Genomic DNA, 27,478 nt, shown 5'->3' on the forward strand with positions numbered 1-27,478 from the left:
TGAGTTAAACAGGATGAAGTTTAACAAAGACAAATGCAAAGTGCTCCACTTAGGAAGAAAAAATCAGTTTCACACATACAGAATGGGAAGAGACTGTCTAGGAAGGAGTACGGCAGAAAGGGATCTAGGGGTTATAGTGGACCACAAGCTAAATATGAGTCAACAGTGTGATGCTGTTGCAAAAAAAGCAAACATGATTCTGGGATGTATTAACAGGTGTGTTGTGAGCAAGACACGAGAAGTCATTCTTCCGCTCTACTCTGCTCTGGTTAGGCCTCAACTGGAGTATTGTGTCCAGTTCTGGGCACCGCATTTCAAGAAAGATGTGGAGAAATTGGAAAGGGTCCAGAGAAGAGCAACAAGAATGATTAAAGGTCTTGAGAACATGACCTATGAAGGAAGGCTGAAAGAATTGGGTTTGTTTAGTTTGGAAAAGAGAAGACTGAGAGGGGACATGATAGCAGTTTTCAGGTATCTAAAAGGGTGTCATAAGGAGGAGGGAGAAAACTTGTTCACCTTAGCCTCTGAGGATAGAACAAGAAGCAATGGGCTTAAACTGCAGCAAGGGAGGTCTAGGTTGGACATTAGGAAAAAGTTCCTAACTGTCAGGGTGGTTAAACACTGGAATAAATTGCCTAGGGAGGTTGTGGAATCTCCATCTCTGGAGATATTTAAGAGTAGGTTAGATAAATGTCTATCAGGGATGGTCTAGACAGTATTTGGTCCTGCCATGCGGGCAGGGGACTGGACTCGATGACCTCTCGAGGTCCCTTCCAGTCCTAGAATCTATGAATCTATGACAAGCAGTAAAACGCTTAGTGGCCACAGCTGCTTTGGTATAAAGGTGCCTTATAATGGTATAACTTGCTCTCATTCCTGTACAGAAATAAGCCTATAGCTCAAGAAGGCACGTTTATACCAAGAACTGCACCCACCCTAAGGGGGTTGTGCTGCTTTAACTGTATTGGTATGAAGTGTTTACAGTCTATGTGAGCAGACAAGCCCTTAAGGGCCTGACTTTCCTCTTCAGCGTGCAATGGTCTCACTCTTGAGTTTTCACTTGTGTGCAGTCTGTGCACTCAGCCCAGCCTTGCATGTTACACTTTGACTATCTAGGGGGAAACTGCAAGGCACATGCTTGACACAACTAATCAATCCTGTCACTTTCAGGAGCAGTGAACTCTCACCCCCCTCAAGTACTATGTAAAGGAAGGAGGAGTACTTGTGGCAACTTAGAGACTAACAAATGTGTTTAAGCATAAGCTGTGTGCTAGATGCCTGCTGTGCTGGCCATGCTTCCTGGCTACCGCACAACCTAGTGAAAAATACCCCCCTCAGACTAGTTGTAAACACTCATTGTGCCTTTTTGAGAATATACTTTCAAGGCAGAAAGGTTCTCACATCTTCAGTGCTGCTGGCTTTAATGAGGGATTTCTTGCATGGGTAAAGGTACTGTGCATGTGGACAAGTTTGTGGATGGAAGCTGTTTGTGTTCTTCCCGTTTGCAGTGCATCTAATCTATGGGCCCTTGGATCCTGTGAATCCATATCCCGAGTTTCTTCAGCTCTACAGGTAAGTCTCATGGTCACCTTTTAGGCACAGCTAGAGACTGATTTTTGATGCAGTGGCTGCTTTATTGAAAGCACTGGAAGTCACCGGTTGCTGGGGTAGTTTCAGCACTTCTCAAAACACCACTCATTTGAGATGAGTTTAGGATCTGAACTAATCATCCATTTGAAAATGACAGCGTTAGACTTTTTTTCATCTCTGTAGGAGATCATTAAACTTTTCAGAGTGTTTCAGTACGTAACCAGGAATAACTGGCAATCTCCCTGGGCTGAATGTGTATTTGTAAAGAGAATTTAAGTTAGTTTGGAAGAATCTGTCAAGGGCAGAGGAGAGTTCTAGTCTGGTGTGGATTCAGCTAAGGAATAGGTTTGGGGTAAAATATAGTCTGAGCAGGAGCTTAAATTTGTAATTGATCTAATGGCTGGGATTGTTCCAGCCCTCCCTATTAATGATTAAGTAAAACATGCCTGAAAAGTGCTTTAAACCTTTGCTATAAATTGAACGAGCAGCTCTCTTCCTGAGGTTGTTTCTGGCAGTGGACGCTTTAGTTGGGCTCTCACTCAGTCTAAGGGCACGTCTTCACTACCCGCCGGATCGGCGGGTAGCAATCGGTCTATCAGGGATCGACTTATCGCGTCTAGTGAAGACGCGATAAAATCGATCCCCGATGGCTCTGCCGTCGACTCCGGAAATCCACCACGGCAAGAGGCGGTAGCGGAGTCGACGGCGGCGCGGCAGTGGTCGACTTGCCGCTGTCCTCACAGCCAGGTAAGTCGACCTAAAATACGCCACTTCAGCTACGCTATTCACAACCCCCCGCTGTAGTGTAGACCTAGCCTAAGGGACATCGAACTACACTAGAACCCATATGGTGTATCATCAAACTACAACCCAGACTGTAAGGCAGTGGTTCTCAACCAGGGGTATATATCAACTCATCTAGATATTTGCCTAGTTTTACAACAGGCTATATAAAAAGCACTAGCAAAATGAGTACAAACTAGGGCTGTTGTTTAATCAGTTAACTTGTGATTAACTCAAAAAATTAATCACGATTAATCACAGTTTTAATCGCACTGTTAAACAGAATAGAAATTGAAATTTATTAAATATTTTGGATGTTTTTCTACATTTTTAAATGTATTGATTTGAATTACAATACAGAATACAGTGTACAGTGCTCACTTATTTATTTTTTTATTACAAATATTTGCTAAAAAAAATTTCAATTCACCTAATACAAGTACTGTAGTGCAGTCTCTTTATCATGAAAGTTGAACTTACAAACGTACAAAAAAAACTGCATTCAAAAACAAAACAATGTAAAACTTTAGAGCCTACAAGTCCGCTCAGTCCTACTTCAGCCAATCGCTCAGACAAATAAGTTTGTTTACACTTGCAAGAGATAATGCTGCTGCCTTCTTGTTTACAATGTCACCTGAAAGTGAGAATAGGCATTTGCATGGCACTGTTGTAGCCAGTGTTGCAAGATATTTACATGCCAGATGCGCTAAAGATTCATGCATCCATGCTGATGACGGGTTCTACTTGATAACGATTCAAAGCAGTGCAGACTGACGCATGTTCATTTTCATCATCAGAGTCAGATGCCACCTGCAAAAGGTTAATTTTTTTTTTTTTGGTGGTTCTGGTTCTGTAGTTTCCACACCAGTGTTGCTCCACACCTCGTCCCTCTCAGATTTTGGAAGGCGCTTCAGAGTCTTAAACCTTGGGTCGAGTGCTGTAGCTCTCTATAGAAATCTCACATTGGTACCTTCTTCCTGTTTTGTCAAATCTGCAGTGAAAATGTTCTTAAAACGAACAACATGTGCTGGGTCATCATCTGAGACTGCTATACCATGAAATATATGGCAGAATGCAGGTAAAAGAGCAGGAGACATACAATTCTCCTCCAAGGAGTTCAGTCACTAAGTAATTAATACATTATTTTTTTAACAAGCATCATTAGCATGTCCTCTGGAACGGTGATACAAATGTTTAACGTATCTGGCACGTAAATACCTTGCAACACTGGCTACAAAAGTGCCATGTGAAGGCCCTGTTCTCACTTTCAGGTGACATTGTAAATAAGAAGTGGGCAGCATTATCTCCTGTAAATGTAAACAAACTTGTTTGTCTTAGCGATTGGCTGAACAAGAAGTAGGACTGGGACTTGTAGGCTCTAAAGTTTTACACTGTTTTGTTTTTTAGTTCAATTATGTAACCAAAAAAATGTTTGTAAATTGCACTTTCACAATAGAGAATGCACTACAGTACTTGTATGAGGTGAATCGAAAAATACTATTTATCATTTTTACAGTGTAAATATTTGTAATAAAAATATAGTGAGCACTGTACACTTTGTATTCAGTACTGTAATTGAAATCAATATATTTAAAAATGTAGAAAAATCCAAAAATATTTAAAGAAATGGTATTCTATTGTTTAACAATGCGATTAATCGCGATTAATTTTTTTAATCGCTTGACAGCCCTAGTACAAACTAAAATGTAATGCAGACAATGACTTGTTTCTATGTCCCTACTATACACTGAAATGTCAGTACAGTATTTATATTCCAATTGATTTTTTTTGGCACAGTGCCTGGCAAAAAATACAGGAGCGATATAAAAGCATGCAGACTAAGTGGGCCATAATGTAATGCCCATGCTAATGGAGGTCCCCCTTTGGTTAAGAATGGCCACACAGGATCACAAGAGATCTTATTGCAGTTGTAGGGACCACTCCACCTCTTGGAGCAGTCTTGAAGCTTAGGCTAGGTCTACACTGCAGCGGGGGTCCGACCTAAGATACGCAACTTCAGCTACGTGAATACCGTAGCTGAAGTTGCGTATTTTAGGTCGGCTTACCTAGCGGTGAGGACGCGGGAAAGTCGACTGCTGCCGCGCTGCCGCCGACTCCGCTGCCGCCTCCTGCCGAGGTGGATTTCCGGAGTCGACGGCAGAGCGATCAGGGATCTATTTTACCGCGTCTTCAGTAGACGCGGTAAGTCGATCCCCGATAAACCGATTGCTACCCGCCGGATCGGCGGGTAGTGAAGACAAAGCCTTAGTCTGATTACTTGTCTACTCCACTCCCTGTACTTCAGATTTGGTGCCTGCCTCTCTATGGAGCATGCAGTTACTAGTTGTTGCATTCTTTCAACAGGAAAGTGCTTCCTATGTCTACAGTCTCTGTTCTGGATGACCACATTAGCCACTATCCACAGCTTGAAGATCCTATGGGCTTCCTGAATGCATATTTGAACTTCATCAACTCCTTCTGAGCAGCAATTTGGTCTTTCCCTCTCATGCTTTGCCTCAGTGTTGTTTACTTTATGAGCCAGGGTGCTTTTATTTCCAGACCTGACACTTTCCTGTTCTGTGCAGAGTGATCTTTGGGTATGTTAGACTACTGTATACGTGTAAGGAACTGAACCTTTGAACACTGGGAAGGATTAACCTAAAGGGAGGCGTGAAAGACAACGTGCACATCCAAGGGAAGTTACAGGATACAGATAGTAGTTCCTAGGCCAGAGGGCACAGTTGGGAACTAGTGGTGGGGAGGAGGGATGGCACTGCTAATCATGCTATTCCAAGACTCCTTCCCTGTCCTTGGGGCCAGAAGAAGCCCAGCCTATCCCAGGAAGCCAGTACCCCATTTACAACCACATGCCAATTAGTTTGTTTCCAGAACAGTAAGCGGCACAGTAGATCTTTCTCTTCTCTGAAAGTCCATTTAACTGAGCTACTCTATAGACAAGCTTTAAAATGGGAAAATACCTACATTATAAAGATGTGAACTAGTAATTAGTTGTCAGGCCTTGTTACCTAATTCTTCCTTTGAAGGGCTTGTCTACACATTGACTATACTGCTCTAGTTAGGGCAGCAAAATCCCCTTCTTGTGAATAGTTATACTGTGGTGTGAGTGCTCATCGTGGTAGAACTGTCTACAGAAGGGCTTTTACTAGCACAGCATCTCCCCTGACTAACCCCGTTGTGCCAGTAAAATGTAAGTGTGGAACAGTCCTAAAAGGCAAGTTTCCTTAACCACCTAACCTCTATTATTAGTACTCAACTCCATAATGCAATAACAAGGTGCAAATTAAAATGCATTGTAGCCTCACCAGTGTGTCTTGGAAGAGATGTGCTCTACTGTAGCATACAGTGCCAGAATCAGCCTGAAGCATAAAGTCAAGAGGGCTCTTTACTTGAAGTGTTATTTTCAGATAAATTGTGTAGTATACACATAGCTTAACAATCCTAAGACTGATTGCCAATATTAAAGCAATAACTACCTAAAACCACAGGGAATTATAAAAGATATTAAAAACAAGTTTAAAAAACCCTGAAGTACTGGCTATGCTGCATATAGAGACTTTATGCGACCTCATACTACGGAAAGTAGTATTTTTCCTAAAGAGTTGCAAGTCCTCCCCTTAAAAGGGACCACATTTAACTCAATTTTAGGCTAAAGGGTCAGAAAGAAGGTTCAGAACTAAAGTCATGTCATACTTCTAAACTTTAGTTATTTGTTCCAACATTGAGGTTGTATGGCTTTCACACAGCACCAGAGGCAGAAACATTACAAAATTGATTGTAAAGTCAAGTTGGCAGGGGGACTGAGAACCACTGCTTTTTGCAACTGACCAGATTTCTAGTTTCTAGCATCCCATCAAGAGGAAAGGTTTCCAATATGGGCTGCTTGTGCTGTACTGAACTGAGGTTTATCAGTGGTCAACCCAGCTGGCAGAGTTATTTTCCCAAGTGATCAACAATACTATACTATCAGTTGCTATGGCAAAACTTTTAAAGATTCTATTTTATTAGCAATTCAACTAAAATTCCACAACTTGAAACTGGAATGATCAATGTTTATTTTCTGTTAATAAAAATCTGTTTTGACAAAAGTCTGATTCCAGTTTGTTTTTATCCCCTACCAAGTCTTGTAAGGTCCACAGATGCAATCAGTCAGAGGAACATATAACTGATGACCAGGGTGGGGGTGAGACCCAGCATTAAGTGTATGTTACAGAGACGAGCCAGAGCTGCCATTACTGCAACCTCATACAAAATGACAAAGAATAAAAACTCCATGCAGAAGGTCAGACAGGACAGAGTCAGGCTGTTTGAGATCCTTGAGGTGAAATTCCCCTGCAGGTATTAATAGCAGCATGACTTAGCCTACAGAGGCCAAGATGACATCTACTGGTGTTTCATCCTTGCTCCTGACAGTCACCTGCATGGTCACTCCATCTCCTAATGCCAGCCTGGATCTCACCAGCACATCATAGCCACCTCTGTACACACCTGGGGACAAAGAGCAGGATTTTGCAGAGTAGATTAACAGTGAAATAGCTCCAGTAGTTACCCTTCAGTGACTCAAAGCCCAACCTGTGAACCTGACAGCTGTACAGCCGCAGCCTAGATAATGCAAGAATTAGTTAAAGCTGCAGCCACCTACAGAATGGAGCACATGCTTTCAGCTAAGTAACAAGATTCAGACAGACACCCTCCTTAAAGACTGCTAATGTCAAATAGATTCAGGTTTAAGATGCGGGACACAGTGGATTAAACACAGGGCTAGCACCTGAAGCCCAGGCCACTCCAAAGAGGTAGTGATCATTCCTGCTACATGCCCATAAGCAGAGCTGCTCTGGGTTCTAAGCCACAGCTGAGAAAGGAAGAGCCTGTCAGGACTCACTGTAGCCTTTCCTCCTACTGCTGTGTCCCTAGAGACATTAAAGCAACCTTGGAGAATTACCCTTTTCCCTAAGGGTTAGGGCTCCACGCACAGAACTATGGATTGTGTTCCAAACCCTATTTAATAGTCACTGTATATACAAACTTCCACTGGAGGCACTAGGAATTCTGTACACAGAGCAGATACAGAATCTGACCCCTTAGAACTAGATACTATAGTTTTAATGCAATTTTGTATTTTACTGTTAATAGAATAAGACAGAGTAGAAATAAGCTGAGCCTTTCCAATTTCATGGATCCCCAAAATGTGTGAGGAACAGGGAGTGTGCTCACCAAATACAAGTGCCTGGAGTGGTAGGGCAGGTTTTTAGTGAGCAGGAAGGTGCACTAGGAAACAGAAGTGCTCTGGGGTGTTCTGGCCTGCCCCTGGAGATGGGTAGGGAGCTTAGTTTAAGCATCTTGGCTGCAGGTCCTTTCACAAAGGGGTTTAATACACCCTGCTGACAAAAAGCAGCAAGGAAAGAAAGGATGGAAAGGTCTAGTCTGAGGTGCACCCAACACAGCATCCTGTAAAGGCAACATGCTGTTGTACATAGTTCTGTAATCCGTTCTCTCTCCGTATTTGAAAACACAATCTCTTGGCCCCCGGGAAATTGCAGTGTAATAAGTTTGTGTTGCAGAGGAGTATGGAAACAAACCCATCAGTGGTGGATGCTTACCAGCTAGATACAGCGTGTGGGAATTTTTGTTCTCTGGCACTTTATCGGACCTCTCACATGGCTGCATGCCCAGGAACTTGATGATGTTACCGACAGCTTCTGCATTGAGGTTTAAAGAGAGAAAAAAAGGTTATTTTCACCTAGTCTGTTTACATTTTGATGCCAAGTTTCCTGTGAAACTTTAATTCAGTTAGAGAACATGTTCTGAGCATGACTTAGGGTTTAACCAATCTAGCTCACTAACTGGAGTGCGAGGCCTCAGGGACCTGTCAACCTTTCCTTACCTCTTCCCCCATCACAAATAGTCACTGAAGAGTGCAACTTTCCCCCAAGCCACTACTTTTCAGAAGGGAGATGCAGTTTCCAAACCCATCACTGCAGCACACAGCCATGCAGCTGCCACACTCTGGGTACTCAAATTTACCAGGCCCCAGAAGGATCTTTCTAAACTAGCATAAAAAGCCTTTCCCTGAACACCGCACACGTTGTTTCCACAGCTGGGCAGAGTCCCGTCTGGGTTACCAGGGGGAGAAGGGATCATCTCACCATCAAGGGTTTTAATTGAACTGAGAGCAAAGGTTTCCTCTTTCTCGAAGTCATCGCCTACTTCCTCCCAGGCAGCTGCGAAGTTGGGCTTTAGGACCTTCTGAATATGATCTGACACGGTTACCTCCAGATCTTCCAGCTGGCAGAGAAACAAGGGAGAATTTAGGCTGCATAGAATCACACACAAAAGGATCTTCACCTTATGGTACGTCTAACACTTGGAGCTGGAGGTGTAATTTCCATCTCCGGCAGATGTACTCACGCTAGCTCAGCTCGAGCTAGTGCACTAAAAACAGCAGTGCTGCCTGAGAAGGGTCTCAGTTGGGACTGTACTCAGGGCGGCAAGCCCATCCTGCTGCTCACACCACCACAGCAACACTTTATTTTTACCACACTAGCTTGACCAGAATTAACGCACATACATCTATGCAGCTGCAACTGTCACCTCCAGCTTGAAGTGCAGACATACGCTTACAGAGCGGGGAGGAAGACAGCAGCATAACTGGTACAGCCCCAGTACACTAGACTCATTTCACAGGATAGCTGCAGTTTAACATGTGCACGAAGGCCCTAGAAAGTAGAGGCAAAATAATGCTTATGGGATTTATTAGCAAGGCTTAAGACTTTTAAAACAAATGTGAGTGAAATGAGCTCCCTAGTAGAGGTGCCATCCAAGAAGCATGCTCAGTTACTACAACTGGAGGTCACGTTCTAGATCCTATGATAAATCTAGGGGAAGTTACCTTGCAAGAAGCCAAGAGCACAAGGGAAGACTGAGGAGTTACTGTGTATGCCAACACATGCACCTCGCTGAACAGAGTTAAGCCACAGGGAGCTTCTAATCTAGAATGTAGACATGACACAAGAAAGAGTGCAGGCAAACAAAGTAGGGGAGGGGAGGGTTGGACAGGGTCCCACAAATAAGATTAAAGTACACAAATGGAGTCACCGCACAAAGATTTGGCAGAAGCGAGGTTTTAGGAGGGACCTGAACAAGGCAAAGGGTGAACAGCTGGAACGATTTTGGGACGCGTTCCAGGCAGGAGGGTAGAAGAAACGAGTGGGGGGGCAGGGAAGACACAAAAGGAGACTACGGCAGAGCGATGAGAATCCCACAGGAACAGGAAGACACGTACACGTTAGGTACAGCAAACAAGACTGAACTTACCACATATTCATCGTCATAGCCATCACCCTCTGGCACCCCTGTGTTTGGGTTGCAGTCTCGGACTGTAAATTTCATTGTGCAGCTGAAAGTACAAGCGACTGGGAAAAGGGGAGAGAATCAAGAGCATGTAATTTCTTTTGTCTAAACTGAGTGCTGAAGCTCTCCTTTCCCATAAAGGGAATAGCAATAGCACCATACCGATGATCTCCTCCCCAAGATACAGATGTAGCAGGTTCCCCAGGTAGCCTGGGAATTAACACCACAATTTAGAGAGAGAGAGAGTTTATTGAGGAATTTTACACTAAATTTAGGGTGAGGGAAGTTTCCCAGACAGGGAATATGCAGAAATTAAAGCATATTGGGACCAGCCAATGCCCTTTAAGACTTTGGAGTCAGATCAGATAGGTGTTCATAGCCATTAGAAACCGCTGCAATGTTCTCTTGCCATACAGACTATGATCTAGAAACCTGAACCCCACTTCAGTGGTCCAGCCTAATTCTAAAACTTCCTAACGACATCAAAGTGCAACAAAAAATCCAGCCCCAAATACAAATATTTAACCAAGTTAAACTAACCTCAAGCCCAGTGGGATTTTTAATATGAATGAAAGGCAAAAAACAGCCTCTTCTACCCTGGAAGAAAATTCTCTCAATCCCATAAATCAATGATTTTAACCTAGTGTATGGGACAGAGAACTGCACTAGGAAAACATCTCAATCTCTTTTACACCTGGAGATACTGCGAGGCCCATCTTACTGGCCATGTTTTCATTTGAATTAGTGTTACGAGCCCTGTCACAACAACTCTATGTCTAATACATCTGATGAAAGAGGGGATGCTAATCTGGTTCATTACCTTATTGAACAATTAGAAAAACTGATACATTCAGTTCATAAAACAAGGGAACAGGGGGTTGGGTGGAAATAAGGAATCAATTTGGGTTGGTGATGTGAAAACGTCTTGATAGAAAAACACAGCACATGTGTAAATAATTAACCTTGTATCATTTGTAATTTGTTAAACTGTTTTTCTTTCTGTTTGGAATGGGCCACAGGGCATCGCCACCATTTTGGGCGCCAACAGGACAATGGGTGGAGCTAAGATGGGGGTGGGGCCTGTTATGCCGAGACATACAGTGACTGCATTGATCACAAACTTCTTTGAGAATAGGAGTGAACACACTGTTGAATTAATGCAACGGTCAGAATGAGTTAACCAGAAGCCCTCCACCTAAGACCGGGGTTGTAAACGCACCCAGGAGTTCGGACAGAGGGCTTTTGCTGAGAATTGGTTGTGTGGTGTGTGTGTGTGTGTGTGTGTGTGTGTGTGTGTGTGTGTGTGTGTGTGTGTGTGTGTGTGTGTGTGTGTGTGTGTGTGTGTGTGTGTGTGTGTGTGTGTGTGAGAGAGAGAGAGAGAGAGAGAGAGAGAGAGAGCGAGCAAGCGCAGAACACACAGAGAACAGACAGACCAGAGAGAGAGCGCGATGTAGCCATACGGAAGGAGCAGCTGAAAGCACAGCATCCGACCCCGGAAAAAACCTGGGTAGAGGTTTGTGGGTCAGGGGGATGTGGGCAGGCTGAAAGAGTGTTTTTGGTGCTGTGAGCAAAGGAAGCTGTTTCGTGCCAGTTGATTCCTTCTGCATTCAGAGACGCAGGGCTTTGTACATTCTTTGTAAATAAACAAAACTGTGTCAAAGAAATACCTAGCCACAATTTCTACTCCCAACATTCCCCAGGGCCCCAAACTCTGGCTAGCCGCTCGGGTTGAAAAGGGGCAACGTTAGGCTGATTCTGCTCCTGTGTTTAGTTTCAGGCAGTGTCCAAGTTTTCCAGTTTGCTGCTTTGATAACCTCAAGACAACAACAAGGAAACAAACTCAGTTTCCCCTTGTTATTAACTGCATTGCTCCACCTCCTTTTACATATTTTTCTTTCAATCATCCAGTTTAGTTGTATGTATTTCAAAGTGTATATATTATTTTGACTAACTGTAGATCCTACACAAACACTGGTGACACTGACACTTGAAAACAAAAACAAAACAATGGTAGAATCTAACATACAAGACCTACAAAATTAACACATTCAATGCAAATCCTAAGCACCTAGCCAGCGTTTCTTTGAGAATTCATTCAAGTGGCTGACACATGCAAAACATTATCCTTCCATTTGGTACCTGCAGTGGGATCATCCTGGGGCAGTCGGACGAGAGTGTAACACATGCCCGGCTGGTTGTAAGAAAGGCTGGCTGCTGGGATAGAGCGAATCACATCGTAAGCATCCGACGGTTCCATCTGCACAGTGACCCTCTCTAGTAACTGGTCATTTAGGGTGTTTGTGCAGTCGAACTGCAAGAGTGAAGCATAAAAAGGCAGGGACTTGAGTGCAGCAAACACTTTTCTATTAAAGATTTTCTGAAATCAGCTACCGTATTGCCGTAAACATGGAGAACATCCCACCTCATTACCAATCATGCTCTCTGTGGTCCTGATGGCAGGGAGAACTCTACAGACTGACTCATGTCTCCCGCACTCTTGATTTTCAGGACAAGACTACTCTTCACTAGCCTAGAAGTAGAAGACTGGAGGTCTCCAGGTGTCACAAATACTCAATTTGGTCACCACTACAGCTCCCACTAGGACAGGATGTTCTTCTCCAGCACACACAATGCATTTATGGAATACCCAGTCTCTGAAGAGTCCCTTTGGAACGCCAGCAAATGTACTTGTCTTACCTGGAAAACCATATGATTAGTGAACACGTGCTTCGTACAGCAAACAAAGTATTCTGTTTCTGCCTCTGTAAGCTGAACTGGCTCAGATGACTTGAATAAGGGACCCAAGCTTTTAAATTCGGGAATGGCAGCCAGTTGCTCTGCACAGAAACAGATGAACAGTGTTAGACGCCTTTGGATGACAGGTTTGAGAATCGCCTCCTTCCCTACCAGTGGTAAAACACTTGGCACATCCACACCTCCCTCCACAGGTCTTTGAGCATTAGAGCAGCGGTGCCCACACTTTTCCTCTCACGTCCCCCATTCCCCCAGTAATGGCATGTGTCCACACCTGCCCAGGCCAGAAATGGAGTTGCAGCCAGGCTGGAGGCTGGGAATGGAGCCACAGCCAGGGGCAGAGAGCGGGGGCCAGTGGCCGAGCTGCAGCCAGGAGCAGGGCCGCAGCTGGGGCCACAGCTACGACCGGGGGCTAGGGGGCAGGGCTGGAGCGGAGCTGGGGGGGCTCCCTCCGGGCACCCCTTCCCCCCCACGAGGGCTGACCTGGGCCCTGCTGTGCCCCCTGAAATGTCCCTCTGTACCCCCCCAGGTGGGCATGCCCCACAGTTTGGGGACCACTGCATTGGAGACCCCATTGATCCCCCCTTCCCATACCTTGGAATATGTCGTGGCGGGACGGAGCAACTTTCTCAGGCTTGCTGGCCACTAGTGCAATTTCTGCAAGAAGAGAAGCAAAGATACTGCGTTGTAAAGCTCCTCAGACTCCTTTCAGGCCCCATTAAATCTCCCCTACAGATTCACGAAGCAGTCATGTGTTCCACACATTTTACTGCATGTTGTTTCTCATCCAATTTTTTGCATACACTAATCAAAGCATCACCTCTTCTCCTCACAATCTGCGACCTCCCAAGAGAAGAGAGATTAATGAATAATGGTAACAGATCCCCACCTTCAGTCAGGAATTAAACGCTGTTGCCATCACCAAACATATTAGGAATGCAGGTCTGACTTTGATTCCACGACTACTCCAGCTATTGGGCATAATACAGCAGCGGAGCTATGTTGTATGAATACAGTATTGCGAATGACAGGCTACCATTTCTCATACGGCACCAGCTTACTATTTACTCTGTTCTCAGGAGACCATATCATTAATCTGATTCCAAATCATTCATTTCCCCCAGCCTCCAAGATCTAATGGATAGCATGAAAGAATTATATAGATGTTATTTCTAAAACACTGGGAGATCAGAAATGCGTTAGGCATGAAAAAGAAAACTGGCAAAACCATTTTAAATATTTTTGGTTTATACAGCTCTTCTAATCTGCAAAGATCCAGAAGCTGTTCATAAATTATACACACAGCAGCTCGGATGTGCATGCACCTCAGGTGTAGAAGGCAGCAGCAAACACTGCACTAGAGTAAGAGAGAGGAATCCGGGCCAAAGACGCTGGGGCAGGCAAGCCACTTCTTCTTATGGAAAATGCCCTGCTCTCCAATGTCAAGGAGACGCAAACAGGACCACATCAGACCAAACACACCAGGAGTTAGGTGGTATTAAATGTATCCGTCTCCAAAGGGTGATGGCTGTGCTGACCCCGCTGTGATTGGAGCACGCAACTTCGGGAAGTCCCCCAGTATTGGGATCATAACCTTGATGCTTGGTCTATGAAGCCAGCCCCTTCTCTAGTAGGTGCTACTTAAAGGAAGCCTGAATATTACCTGCTTTCTGTTCAAAGATTGGTGCAGTAGCTAATGGAACTGTCTTCATGTCAAAAGGCTTGTCAGAAGGCTCCAGTGTGTACTGGTGCAGGGCCTTCTCCATCCCAGGAACGGAGACGGTCAACCCTGCAAAATACAGGTGATTAATACAAAAGGTGTCTGCTTCACATTAGAAACTACAAGGTCCAGGGAGGAAGCAGAACATACAGTGCTCACTACACTGGTAAGAATGTAGGGCTGTCTGCTTAACTGGAAGCTGCAGAACAGTCCCCAAGTTTGATCATCAGGCCTGTGTCTCAACTACCTCTCTTCTGAAACCACACAAGGAAAGCTTTAGAAAGAGCTTAAAGCTCCTCTACATCCTTTCAGTTGGTTTGTGTCAGTGAGTTGGATGCATGGAACAGCCTGGCACAAATACAATCTGGGTTTAGTTTAAAAGAAGATGGCAAAAAGCATTTTTTAACCCCATGGTGAGCAGAGCACTTGAAAATGCCTTCAGGTGTTAAAGAGCTTCAAAAGTCTGCTCTGAACAAGGCAGTGACAGAAAACTGGCGCACAGAGGGCACCTGAGGACTGAAAGGGTTGACATACAGCATGAATACATCCTCGTAGGAGTGGCAAACTGTTCTGAAAATACACTGTGTCTTAATAATAAACCCTTTGCGCATATAACATTTCATCCAGGGACCTCAAAGCACTTTACAGCAAACCACCAGTCCCCTAACCAAGATCGCCGTTTCACCTTACTTGCTGTAAAATGGGGGATAAGGGCCTTGTCCAAAGTCACACAGCACAGCAGTGCTGGAAACAGAACCCAGGAGTCCTGACTACCACTGCCTATGCTCTAGCCACTAGACAATACTCCCTCCGCAACATTATGTAGTATTCAGATACTTTACTCGAAGTGTTAATGCCACATAGTGTTTGGCTCTGTTCATTCCAGGCATCCTGAATGAAGTTATCAAGGCTGCGTTGGAAATGACTGCTATTCGTAATGGAATCAACCCAGAAGATGATACAACTGTAACATACAAGAAGAAAAGTGCAATTTTCTAGGATGAGCAGTGCTGTGTTCACTTCCATTACCAACCATTAAAGATATAGGCAGCGTTCAGTGCAATCTGTCTCTGCTGCAGCACGTTTAGGTAGAATGTTGCTCTGTCACGAACTTCGTCATCGCTGTCCATCATACACCTGTTTGGGGAATGAGCGAGTTGGGGTCAAAATGGTTCAAAAACCAGCACTATGGAAGAAACTCTGCGCTTGATATTGCAATGTTAACCTAACCCCTCTGATGGATTTACAGATTACCCTCACACAATATTATAGTTGTAATCTATGTAAATACTCCATGCCATCCCCCATCTCTAAAATAATAAAATCCAAGTCTGTTTAGCATAGTAATTCACTTGGCTTTCTTGTGCACACAAGAGTCTTCTCCATTACGTACACGACAGTCAGTTAAAGCGTTCATACTCAAGCGCAACGTATCAAAGGAACTGAGGAGATCACCAATTGGGTTGTTACCCTGTAAACCTGGGTCAGGTTACATAGAGAACACACCTGCAGCTCATATTTTGGGGCTACTGATTCTGACAGGGGTTTGTAGCTGAGGCCTGGCCTGACATGAATAATTAACACATGGAGGGAGGCCTCATTTTTTGGAAGATAGAATTAGGGACATAAATGAATCATCAGGTTGAAAACAGAATGTTTATGCTACATAAGATAAGTAAATAGGTCAGTAGGCTAAGTTGACAGAATGTCTGAGCCAGCTAAGATAAGAGGGAGAACACGCAGTGAATTATTTAATATGAAATAGATAAGTCATGTAGAGATTAGGTAAAGAGGAAGTCGAACCATGGTCAATGCGTGGACAACACATGGTGAACAGGGATCGGTTCCTGCAAAGTAATCAAGCCAATCCAAAAATGTGTGCTGCAACGTGAGGTGTAATGTATAAAAAGGGAGAAGGTTTCTGTATAACTTTGGAGCTGTGATGTACCCTGCATCCATCCCCCCTGCGTTTGAGTCTGGTCAACTCAGCATAGCACTGCTGTATGCCAAACAATGATATCTAAGAGATGAAGGCTGGAGTCAAACTGAGTTCTTGGGAAGCCGAGCAGAAAGAGGGAATCCCAACAGGGTTTTAAAAAGCTTTATTGTCAGATACATGAACCAAATCAGGGCACAGAAAGGGGACACGTACATCAACATGGCCATCAAGTCATCTTTTAACAAGAATTCAGTTCTAGGTAGATTACAATTACTACTATATACACATGGTACCTTTCACCCCACAAGACCCCAAAGCACATTAATTACCCATTGAATCGCTGCCCACCACTGAAGTGAAACATGGCAATTGTTTTAAAATGCACAGCAGTGCGACATACGTGTAGGTGACCGTCTCCAAGTACAACTGACTGTACAGAGAGTATTAAGGAGGCTGGATGGTTTTACTGGAAAATGCACAGGACTGGGAGCCTGGAACACCTGAGTTCCAATCCTAGCAGTCACTATTTGGCCTTGGGCATGTTACTTAACCTAACAGAAAAGTGAGTTAATACCTATTGCTTCATGGGGCACGAGAGCAAAAACATTTGTAAGTCACCCCCTCGGTGTACTACCCACAATGGAATGTTTTAAGAACAAGTTAAACACTCTTACTTTTCATAAAAGAACCACAAGTTTACATGACTCCAAATGGTCAGGACCTGTTTTGAGAGTCACTCAAAACACTACAACTTTGGGGTCCCAGTGTTCCCTCACACCAGGAGTGACTCAAAGGGAATAATGCCACCTACCGACTCCATCTCCTGGTCAGCATATTGGTTCACTTCTATTCAACTAGTGACTTGGCTTGACCCTATTTAGAGTATTAAAGAACAAAGCACATGCACTGGCATTTACTCTGCTCACCTCTGCAAAAGCACCAGGATGCTTGGAAGAAGGCTCTCATTCTGGGCCCCAAACTTCGCTAATGCACTCACAGCAGCTGGATGAGAAAACAAAGGGGTAGGAAAGGTGTTCAATCTGTAGCCAGAAGTCTATTCCGAAACATGCACAGAGGATTTTTAAAGCAAGCATGTATGCGATTGTCCTGGAGCTACAATCGGGGAGGTTTCTCTTAAAATCTGTGCCTCACCAATTGTAGACTCTCACACAAGTGGAGAAACTGCCTTTTAATTCTATTTAAAGGATGTTTCTTCAATACTAAAAGGCATCTGGCCAACAACCCTGGGGCCCGTCCTTCAGTAACAGAAGAGGGACAGGATGGGGAGCACCAGTACAATCTTCCTCTGCATCATACCCCACCACACCACTTTGCCTCAAAACACTGCTAGATAATTCTTCCAGAACTGAGGATAGTTCAGTCTCCATAGCACATTCCAATCCTTGGCTGTTCTGGCACTTGCCGTCATGGGTGTAAATACACACATGCCCATTAGAAAGTACACTGAAGCAAGCTCATTTTCCATAGGTGGCAGTGACTTTCCTCGCTATTGACCTGGGCCACCAGATTGGAACCAATGACTTCAAGATGAAAGGCTCTGTATCCCAATACCTATCCCCTAAAGCAGCCAGTCCAAGCGAATAAAAAAAACCCAACTTAATTTGACTTCAACTCTGGCTTTGAGGGAGCTTTATATATGCAAAAGGGAGAATTTAGCTCTTTTATTAAATTTCACTTTTGAAGACTCTTCTGACAGAAAGATCTGTGGCTACTATGCTGAAGTTTCTGTACAACAGATCTGTGTTGGGGTGTTCAACCCACACAAGGCTTAATGGGGTGAAGGTCGCTAGCTGTGTCAATTAACTGCCCAGGCTGCACCTGGAGGAGGAACCTGGGAGCAGGGAATTAGACAGGAGGCTCAGCTGGACTGGAAGAGGAGGAGTCTGTATAAAGCCCAGGAGCTGAAAGCAGAAAGAGGCTGTAGGGGAGTAGTCTGCAGTCACTCCCACGGTGAAGGGAGGTGTTTGGGGGTATAGAGAGTAGCCTACAGTCACTCCCTGGGAGGAGGGAGTTTGGGCTGGCAAACCCAGGGAAGGGGGAGAGCCAGAAAGGTAGGAAAAGCTCAGGGGAAATGCAGCAAGATACGGGTTAGGGCCGACCTTGGCTGCTGCTGAGAGAGCCCCTGAGCTGGAACCCGGCGTAGAGGGCGGGCCCAGGTTTCCCTGCCAGCCACTGAGGGAGTGGCACTAAGAGGCAGTGAATGGGAAGACTGCCCAGGATCGCTGGAGAAAGACTTTGGTATCCCGGAAGGGGAAAATACGTGAAGTGACCTGGCCGGAGGGCTGAGTCATGAAGAGGCAGCAGCCGCCCATGGAGCGAGAATGGGGCTGCAGACCCAGAGAGAGAGGCAGAGGACGGCATGCAAATGCAGGTAGGGGCATCAACCAGGCAAGCTATTCCCCAGAGTGACCAGGAAGAGGCGCCATTCTAGCAATGAGTGACACACCCCATGACAAGGTCTTTATGGCTCCCATCGGATGCTGCGTATCTGGTCCCAGGCCTCAGTGCTAAAACAATGGCACTCAGAAGAACAGGATTCAATACAATACAATACAATCTGTTTCACAACAGAAATGTAAGCTCAATTTTAATTCCCCTTTCTAACATACTACTGGCTCAGAGTGAGGTGATCTAAGGGGTAGGAGCATATTCCACTCTGATCTGATTGTGGAGAGGGGAAGGTCAACTGCCTTTAAAAACACAGTCTAAAGATCCTCTGTGGGGGAAAGGAGTGCAACAGATTTCAGAGGAGAGTTCTTAGAAGAAAAATCACTTTTCCATAGAAACAAGAGACACATACTTCAAGTCCTGAATCTTTTATGATGCCAAGTCTGACCTGTACAGACTCATGCATCAACTTAAAAGAGTGGGTAACATTTCTCCTCCTTACTCATTGTCACTACTCTACCTTTGACATTTATGCTCACAAGGGAAGAGCCAGAAGCTAACAGCTATATATAGCAGATGATGATCATGCCCCTTAGAGTAGGAATATTTAGCATTCATGCTAACATGACATGAGAAGAGTTAATGCAAACAGCCAAGAGCAATCCAAGAGCAGGCACACTGGGAGACAGTTATGGACTGTTCCTTTAGAGCACCCTCCCACCCCAGCACCTTGTTCCAGACTCCATGTGTGCACACATGAAGCCAATCAGGTATTTAATTGTGTAGCTTACCAGCTCTCACTGCTTCGTTCTCCAGAACTACCCTGTTGAAGATGAAGCGGATGTACTTGGATGGAGATGGGGTCCTCGGCCCTTCTTTGCCCAACAGGTGGAGTATCTTTGTGGCTAGAACAGTGTGTTCACAATCTTCAATGAACTCACAGAGGTGAGCCAAGCCCGATTCCTTACTCTCAGGATTCTCCTCGATAATGCTGATTATACAGTCCACAATGGCTCGCTTGTACTCAAAGCCACCCTAGGAGGGAAAAGGAAAGGATGCTTATCCTGCAGGCGCTGCTCAGATGCAAATGCAGCCCTTCATTGTACAAGAACAGGTGCCCATTTGCCCTCACGCTATGAATACAGTTTCCCTCCATTAAGGAAACAAAAGTGTTCATATACACACAGAATCGGAGGAGGAGGAGGAGGAAGAGGAGATGGGCTGGGTGTCCTCATAGGTCCTTCCCAGCTCCCTGAGACCAACGCAGGGTTGTTCTTGATAATACATTTTATAAATGTTTATCCAGGCCAATTTTTGATGTACCAAGCGATTATGTCGGCTGATCTGAAATGTGGCAAAGTCACATATCAGATAGCTCAGGAACCGAAATAAGCAAGGTCTTGTTCAGAAATATCAATCAAACCCCACTGATGCTGTACAACCACCAAAGGAAAACACTAACAACATATGATTCCCCCTATAGCACCACAATTACGTGCTAGTAACTACGTAAGAAAGGCTTTAAACCTACATCATCCCTGAGCATATTGGAGAGGAAGGTCATCATTACAGTGTGTTTCCGTGGGTATTTCTGGCACAGAGCACTGATGGCCTGCACTACCACCACCTGCAAGACAGAAGAGGACACAGGACTTTAGTATCGTGCATTAAGTTCTCTATGAGACGTAAGAAGCAGCTTGCAGCCACATCACCTCAAGCTGTGATCTTGCCAGATACAAGCTCAGCATTCAGACAGGGAAAGCTACGTGCTAGCGAGTCAGGAGGTGGCATTCTTACCTCCAGCTCGGTACTAAGCCAACGTGCCAGCATGATGCTAGGCACTGTGATGCTGGAGAAGCTGTTTTGCGTTGTAAGTCATTGGCCTCCCCGCTTAGTAATGGGAGATCCCATAATGCTTTTGGCAAGGGCAGGAGTGATTTTCTAAGAGCCTGGCCCAATTCCAGTTTGGGTAATTGTGTTGTGTTATACACATTCCCCCTGCAGTTTCAAGTGCATCTAACATTCATCCCCTCCTGTCTTACAATGATTACATAGGTTTGTTGTTCATAGGTAGACAGTTGCCACATCTCAGCAACTACATTTCAGAGAGAGAGAGTGTGTGTGTGTGTGTGTGCGCGTGCTCCCGTGCCCCATGGGGACAAATTAACCAATGATGTTAAGAGGGGCATCTCCTGCAGATCTCTGCCTCATTCTGGGGCCCAGAGGAACAGTATGTGATTATGCTATTAAAGACTGATTGGAAGTACACAGAAGGCAGAGGTTAGAATGTGTCAGCAGCCTTCATTTTGGTATTTCCTGACTGTCGAATGACCAGTCTTAGTATGTTTTTTCTGGAATTTGATATAGTTTAGAGACTGTGTGAACTATCAGACTACAAAGTGTGCTGGGGTACACCTGGGTCAGATGTGCTGGATATACATAAGCATCATTATCAAAACTTAAAACCACCCTTCCTCCCACAAGACAGTTACAATCGACAGTTCCTTGCTACAGTGGTGCTTAGAGTGCATTGCAGTTCAGTCAACAGCAGACAGTCAACTGCATGCATCTGATGAAGTGGGATTTAGCCCACGAAAGCTTATGCTCAGATAAATTTGTTAGTCTCTAAGGTGCCACAAGTACTCCTCGTTCTTTTAGCAGACAGAGAGTTTCTTATGCCATAGGATCTTTGGGAAAAAGGAAGAGAAGCAGAAAGGTGGCCCTCTGCTTTTAACAGACTGTATCTCAAGAAATGCCAGCTGGCTTCATGGTACAAGGCTAAATGACTCAAGGCTTCTCTGCAACTGGAAAAGCTTCACAAAACAGGAGGAGGAAAATCTGCAGTAGTAAAGGTCAAAGGCCTCCCGTGCCTCACCTTAAACTCATCTGATATTTCTGACACAAAGGAGGAGATCTGTTTCATGAGCCTGTCTACGCTGCTCTCGCTCCCTGTTTTCAGGAGTGTGGTGATGGCCAGAGTAGCGATGCTGCGGTTTGAGTCAGTAATCAGGTTTTCCAGGTCCAGGTTGCAGGCAGTTACTGCGGATGGGTGCTTCATGGCCACCTGGAAAGAAAGTAAATCTGGCAATAATATACTAGAGCAAGGATCAGAACATGTGCTTTCTGTTCATTCATCAGGGCCTAGTGCTTACAGAACAAACTGGCCACATATACATAGACCATGGCTGTCAGCAGGGACCACACCAGAGACCCCTTTGAGCTTCAAACACACAGGCCTCAGGCTCTCACTTGAGCTGCAGAAATAACGCCTTTAACTGTAAATAGCAGGTAGTTATAACTAGCGGAGCCAGCAGTAGAGGGAGACATGAGTCCATGTCCTACACCAGCGCAGGACACTTGGAAGGGTTGGTTGGTGTTGTAAGCACTGGTGTTGCTCTATTTATGTGTTCCTAGTCTTTGCAGTTCGCCAACTTGAAATCAGGCCAGATTACTGTTTTACTCACCCCACACTCTTCCAATTCAGAAACTATATACAGGCAGCCAAATCATGAGAGTTAGAGATTAATGCTTTGTACCCCAAACTTCAGAATCCCAACTTTCCTATGGTAGAAAGCACTGATTTACAGCCATAGCAGATCACAAGTTATCCAACTATAAGGTGTCACGAGTCCCTTGGTTCACAACTGAGCATCATTAGCCTGACTACTATCGGATAGCTTTTTGTTGTAGTGGAAGGCTGATCTGTCAGCGTGGAAGGCTGATCATACAGTAATCACATGAGTAACAGCCCTACTTCCTTAGGAAACACCTTTCCGCACAGAAGTTTGGTTTCCTTCAATGCTTTGCTTTGCACACTAAGATTTATACCTTAACACTTGTTTAAGAGATTCAGAAACTCACCTTGTTAAGGGTCCTTACAGCTGCATATCTCAAGACAGGTTTGGGAGAACTACAGAAGAGCTGCAACACTGAAAATAAAGCATTTAGAGAAGTGACTTATGATGCAGGAGTTTACAGAGTAGTGTGTTTCAACAGACACTGGCTTCCAATGCTGCAAATCCAGACACTAACATGCTTGGGAGAAAAGACCAATAACCCTTGTGACCAGGATACACTTCAAGAGCGCAGCAGAGAACTACTTCAGGTGACACTCAAGGGGTAACAGGTTCTGGATGATGCAGGAGAACTACCACACTCCAGTACATTGAGAGTGAAACACACAACTCACAAGCATTACACAATTCAAGTCAGTTTCACCCACAGCAGATGCTGAGAAAGAGATACACCTTGAAGAAGCAGGGGCAACTAGAGAGAGAAGGATGTCCAGTGGTCCACACACATAGGTTGGCTCTACTGTTGGGGCATTTAAAGGTTCTAGTCAAATATGTATTGCTATCTATCTCCTCATACTGTTACATTCACCATCCATGAACAGTTTCCTAGTCTCCCAATCCAATTTAAATTTCACCTCCCAGTTTTCAGCTTATTACAAAGACATGAGCTTTTCTACCACCTGGAGTTCATATCTACCAATCCACCCGCCTCAAAATCTTCCTCTCCCCACCCCTCACCCTGGCTTCCCTCAGTCAGGGAGAGGATAAAGTATTCAGTCCCTTTTTGGTGACCAGTCTCTTGACCCTTCTCTCCAAAGCCCAAGTCATTTCCCATCCAATTGTTTCTAATTTAGGAGAGAGTCAGAAAAAATTACAGTTGCAGATATGTGAGAGAAAAATGTATTAGTAGTAGTTAATATTTTAATGTATAGGTATAGCAGACGTTACACTTCAATTTCTTGGTTCTGTGTTCTGCCACCTTGCCTATCCTTAGTCCTACAGTATGACAAACCAAACATACCCTGATCTCCTTCACCTTTAAAATATCTTAGCCAACAAATACTGCAGCAATAAAGTATTTCCAGAACATCCCAGCAGCAGAGGGCACAAAGCGTTCATTCCTTGACTGACCTGACACAGCTGGGGCCAGCTCCCTTGGTGTGCAGTTTGGAAGATGGATGATTGCAGAGGCAGCTTCGTAAATAACCATCTCATGTTTATTTCGCAGACAGCTCTCAATGAAGTCAAACAATGGACTTTCGTGCCTGCCAATGAAATGGAGCGCACACAATTTCAAACAGAGGCACTCTTTATTTCTTAGTAATGTGATGAAATGTTTATAAACAAGTTCTGCTGTGACACTACATGGATCTCTTATCTGGGAACAGATATGCAATCAGATTTTTTTTTTTTTTTTTTACACTAAAGTCATAAGTTACAGTATTGACTCTGCTAGAACATAGCTCAAATCATTCACATTACCATGTTTCCCTACTTATAATACGAGACTAATTCTGGATACCCAATAGCACACTATAGTATGGTTCTATTAGCTAGTATATTAATCTCTAAATTTGTCCAAACACCCATTCAATCTTTAACAAGTCAGAAGGGATACATTTAGAAGAGAAACATCTTGATATTTATTGTAGGCCACATCCAGTAAGCAACAATTTTCACTGATAAAAGGACTTTCAATCCAGAGTTTAAAGTCCTAAACAGTACAACCTTTATTCTACTAGGATGAGAAATCAGAGATGGAAAGAGACCTCTGATCAACCAGTCCATCTCTCTGCCAGTACAGATAGATTCTTAATGGATTTTTTATTGCTGTCTAGTCTTGTTTTAAGTGTCCCAAATACACCTCTACCCCGATATAACGCGACCCGATATAACACAGTAAAGAAGTGCTCCGGGGGGGCGGGGCTGCGCACTCCAGTGGATCAAAGCAAGTTCGATATAACACAGTTTCACCTATAACGCGGTAAGATTTTTTTGGCTCCCGAGGACAGCGTTATATTGGGGTAGAGGTGTAGCAGTCTCCCTTGGGAGACTCTGCCACAATGAAAAAGCACATGGTCAGGAAGCTTTTTTTTTTTTTTTTTTTTTTTAAATTCAGTCTAATCTATCCCTTTACTCCTAGTTACACTCTGTTGTTACCCCTATTCTTAGTATTTATACACCACCGTATTTTTAGATGGTGGATTCTCCTCTTACCCCTCTTCAGACTCTTTCAGAAGCCGACTAGCAATTCGGATCAGCATGCAGTATGCAAATTGAGATTTCAGTCCAGATTTGGTGAATTTATTCAGCATCTTGGAAACTGCAAGGCGATCATTCTTCCTGAGGTGGTAAAGCAGCCCCAACGCATGATACTACAAAATCAGAGGGAAAATATGATATACATATAAGGACAGTCCCTAACAAAACTAAATACCTTAAATACATGTTCCCTTAGGAAGGATTTGATATTACCACATTTTCTGAGTGCCACAAGTAATCAGACCAGCTATTTCCTAAAAGTACCTTGTCATCTTTATATGAAAACAAGTTACTCACAAATGACTAGAACTACAGTTCCAGCTGTTCCCGCATGGTCCTTAAAGGTAAGGCTGTCAGAACCAGATATTAAAGAGAGAAAGATCTATAAAACCAACCTGTCCACCACCCGGGTTGACAGGGCTTGCCACTGGAACATCAAATGTACCCGTTTACAAAACCAGGCTGCATAGAAATAATATGTGCATTTCCAATGCATCTTCCATCTGAGGGACTCCCAACTGCTTTACAAACATCAAATAACCCAGAAAATACCCTTGAGGCAGTTAAGTATTATCCCCATTTTATAGAGTAATCCCAAAGTGGGATTGCTTTATTTTGCCTTCTAATTACTGCCCAAGCTTCTTCTCCAGAGTAGATTAATTTATATTAGGACTGTCAAGTGATTAAAAAAAGAATCACAATTAACTGCACTGTTAAACAACAATAGAATACCATTTATTAAAATATTTGTGGATGTTTCTACATTTTTAAATATATTGATTTCAATTACAACAGAATACAAAGTGTACAGTGCTCACATTATATTTATTTTTGATTACAAGTATTCGCACTGTAAAAAAAATAAATAGTATTTTTCAATTCACCAAATACAAGTACTGTAGTGCAATCTCTTTATCGTGAAAGTCAAACTTACTAATATAGAATTATGTACAAAAAAAATGCATTCAAAAATGAAACAATGTAAAATTTTAGAGCTTGCAAGTCCACTCAGTCCTACTTCTTGTTCAGTCAATCGCTCAGACAAACAAGTTTGTTTACAATGCAGGAGATAATGCTGCCCATTTCTTGTTTACAATGTCATCTGAAAGTGAGAACAGGTGTTCTCATGGCACTGTTGAAGCTGGCGTTGCAAGATATTTCTGTGCCAGATGCGCGAAAGATCCATATGTCCCTTCGTGCTTCAACCACCATTCCAAGGGACATGCGTCCATGCTGATGATGGATTCTGCTCAATAATGATCGAAAGCAGTGTGGACTGATGCATGTTCATTTTCATTATCTGAGTCAGATGTCACCAGCAGATGACGGATTTTCTTTTTTGGTGGTTCAGGTTCTATAGTTTCCGCATCAGAGTGTTGCTCTTTTAAGACTTCTGAAAGCATATTCGACACCTCGTCCCTCTCAGATTTTGGAAAGCACTTCAGAGTCTTTAATCTTGGGTCGAGTGCTGTAGCTATCTTTAGAAATCTCACATTTGTACCTTCTTTGTGTTTTGTGAAATCTGCAGTGAAAGTGTTCTTAAAATGAACAATATGTGCTGGGTCATCATCCGAGACTCTTATAACATGTAATATATGGCAGAACGTGGGTAAAACGGAGCAGGGGACATACAATTCTCCCCCAAGGAGTTCAGTCACAAATTTAATTAATGCATTATTTTTTTAACGAGCGTCATCAGCATGGAAGCATATCCTCTAGAATGGTGGCCGAAGCATGAAGGGGCATACGAATGAGAATATCTGGCACGTAAATATCTTGCAATGCTGGCTACAAAAGTGCCATGCAAATGCCTGTTCTCACTTTCTGGTGACACTGTAAATAAGAAGAAGGGAGCATTATCTCCTGTAAATGTAAACAAACTGGTCTGTCTTAGCGATTGGCTGAACAAGAAGTAGGACTGCGTGGACTTGTAAGCTCTGAAGTTTTACATTGTAGATGTGTGTGTTTGGGTAAGGATCTAAATACCAACTGTTGTCAGCTCAATTATGCCCTAAACCTTCAATGATTATTTTTACATTTCCTAGCTCCCTGAGAGACTTATTTAAAAACTGTCCCTATACAAACACACAAACAGATCTCTTAAAAAGGCCAGACTTAGGGTCTTTCGAGTAGTCCTAACAGTAAGTTTTCTTGACAAAAAACAAGAGATGAAGGGATTTTTTGGTTTGATCCATTGAGATTAATCCCTGAAGAGATTTCAAATTCAAAACAAAACTCCTATCTGGACTGGTCACGAATTCAGCAAAATAAGATCCCAATCACCAGAGAAAATTAGTGGGGAAAAGGTAGAGGTATATACCAAACTGCACATATAATTAAGAAGCTAACGTTGTAAGTGTGGAAAAACTGCATATAGTTTTTTTATACTCATTTTTCACCATTTCCTAAAAAAGAAAAGGATGCCTACTTTTGCTGAAAGTCCATGTGTTTTTAAAAATTGTCCATTAGTTTGAATGGCAAGTTAGAGGCAATTTTCTAAGTGTAATCACGTTGACTGGTGTCATGAATTTTACTAATTGCAATAATTAAATGATAATTGCTTCAATAACTTAACATTTTCTGCTACTTACAGTGATTAGTGACACTGAATGAACAAATGAATAGGGTCCTGAACCTGTAACGTGTTGCATGATGATGGATCCCTTCACTCACGCTCTCCCACATAAGTTAATAGACATCTGCCCACCACATCACATGGCAGGATCAGGGCCTAAGGGTAGTGCTTCCCGTTATTTAAGCATTGTTCTATCAGCTAAGTTAAGCTCTGAAATACTGACTCCGTGGACTTATTAAAAAAATTACAGAAAATCACAAGCATGGTATAGCATGTTTACAGCA

The 27,478-nt window shown here is 43.6% G+C and overlaps 2 protein-coding genes across 3 annotated transcripts in view; one reads left to right on the plus strand and one right to left on the minus strand.

Moving 5' to 3' along the window:
- MEST (mesoderm specific transcript) overlaps positions 1-6,411 on the plus strand; it is a 31,782-nt gene extending 25,371 nt beyond the window's left edge. For both annotated transcript variants that reach the window (XM_065423820.1, XM_065423821.1), the window contains 2 exons: positions 1,509-1,572; positions 4,738-6,411. In XM_065423820.1, the coding sequence (XP_065279892.1) occupies positions 1,509-1,572; positions 4,738-4,855 (182 nt within the window). In that variant the 3' untranslated portion in view covers positions 4,856-6,411. The remainder of the gene's footprint in view (positions 1-1,508; positions 1,573-4,737) is intronic.
- Positions 6,412-6,495: 84 nt separating this feature from the next.
- Positions 6,496-27,478, minus strand: part of COPG2 (COPI coat complex subunit gamma 2) — a 35,710-nt gene continuing 14,727 nt past the window's right edge. Inside the window, exons 9-24 of the mRNA XM_065423819.1 lie at positions 24,575-24,732; positions 23,489-23,622; positions 22,425-22,492; positions 21,439-21,627; positions 20,095-20,190; positions 19,355-19,598; positions 17,081-17,156; positions 15,249-15,352; positions 14,159-14,284; positions 13,090-13,152; positions 12,439-12,578; positions 11,881-12,052; positions 9,706-9,803; positions 8,538-8,676; positions 7,992-8,090; positions 6,496-6,879 (exon numbers count right to left, since the gene is read on the minus strand). Coding sequence (XP_065279891.1) covers positions 6,749-6,879; positions 7,992-8,090; positions 8,538-8,676; positions 9,706-9,803; positions 11,881-12,052; positions 12,439-12,578; positions 13,090-13,152; positions 14,159-14,284; positions 15,249-15,352; positions 17,081-17,156; positions 19,355-19,598; positions 20,095-20,190; positions 21,439-21,627; positions 22,425-22,492; positions 23,489-23,622; positions 24,575-24,732 — 2,037 coding nt within the window. The 3' untranslated portion in view covers positions 6,496-6,748. The remainder of the gene's footprint in view (positions 6,880-7,991; positions 8,091-8,537; positions 8,677-9,705; positions 9,804-11,880; positions 12,053-12,438; positions 12,579-13,089; positions 13,153-14,158; positions 14,285-15,248; positions 15,353-17,080; positions 17,157-19,354; positions 19,599-20,094; positions 20,191-21,438; positions 21,628-22,424; positions 22,493-23,488; positions 23,623-24,574; positions 24,733-27,478) is intronic.

Source organism: Emys orbicularis, chromosome 1, assembly GCF_028017835.1.
Source record: "Emys orbicularis isolate rEmyOrb1 chromosome 1, rEmyOrb1.hap1, whole genome shotgun sequence".
NCBI lineage: Eukaryota > Metazoa > Chordata > Testudines > Emydidae > Emys > Emys orbicularis.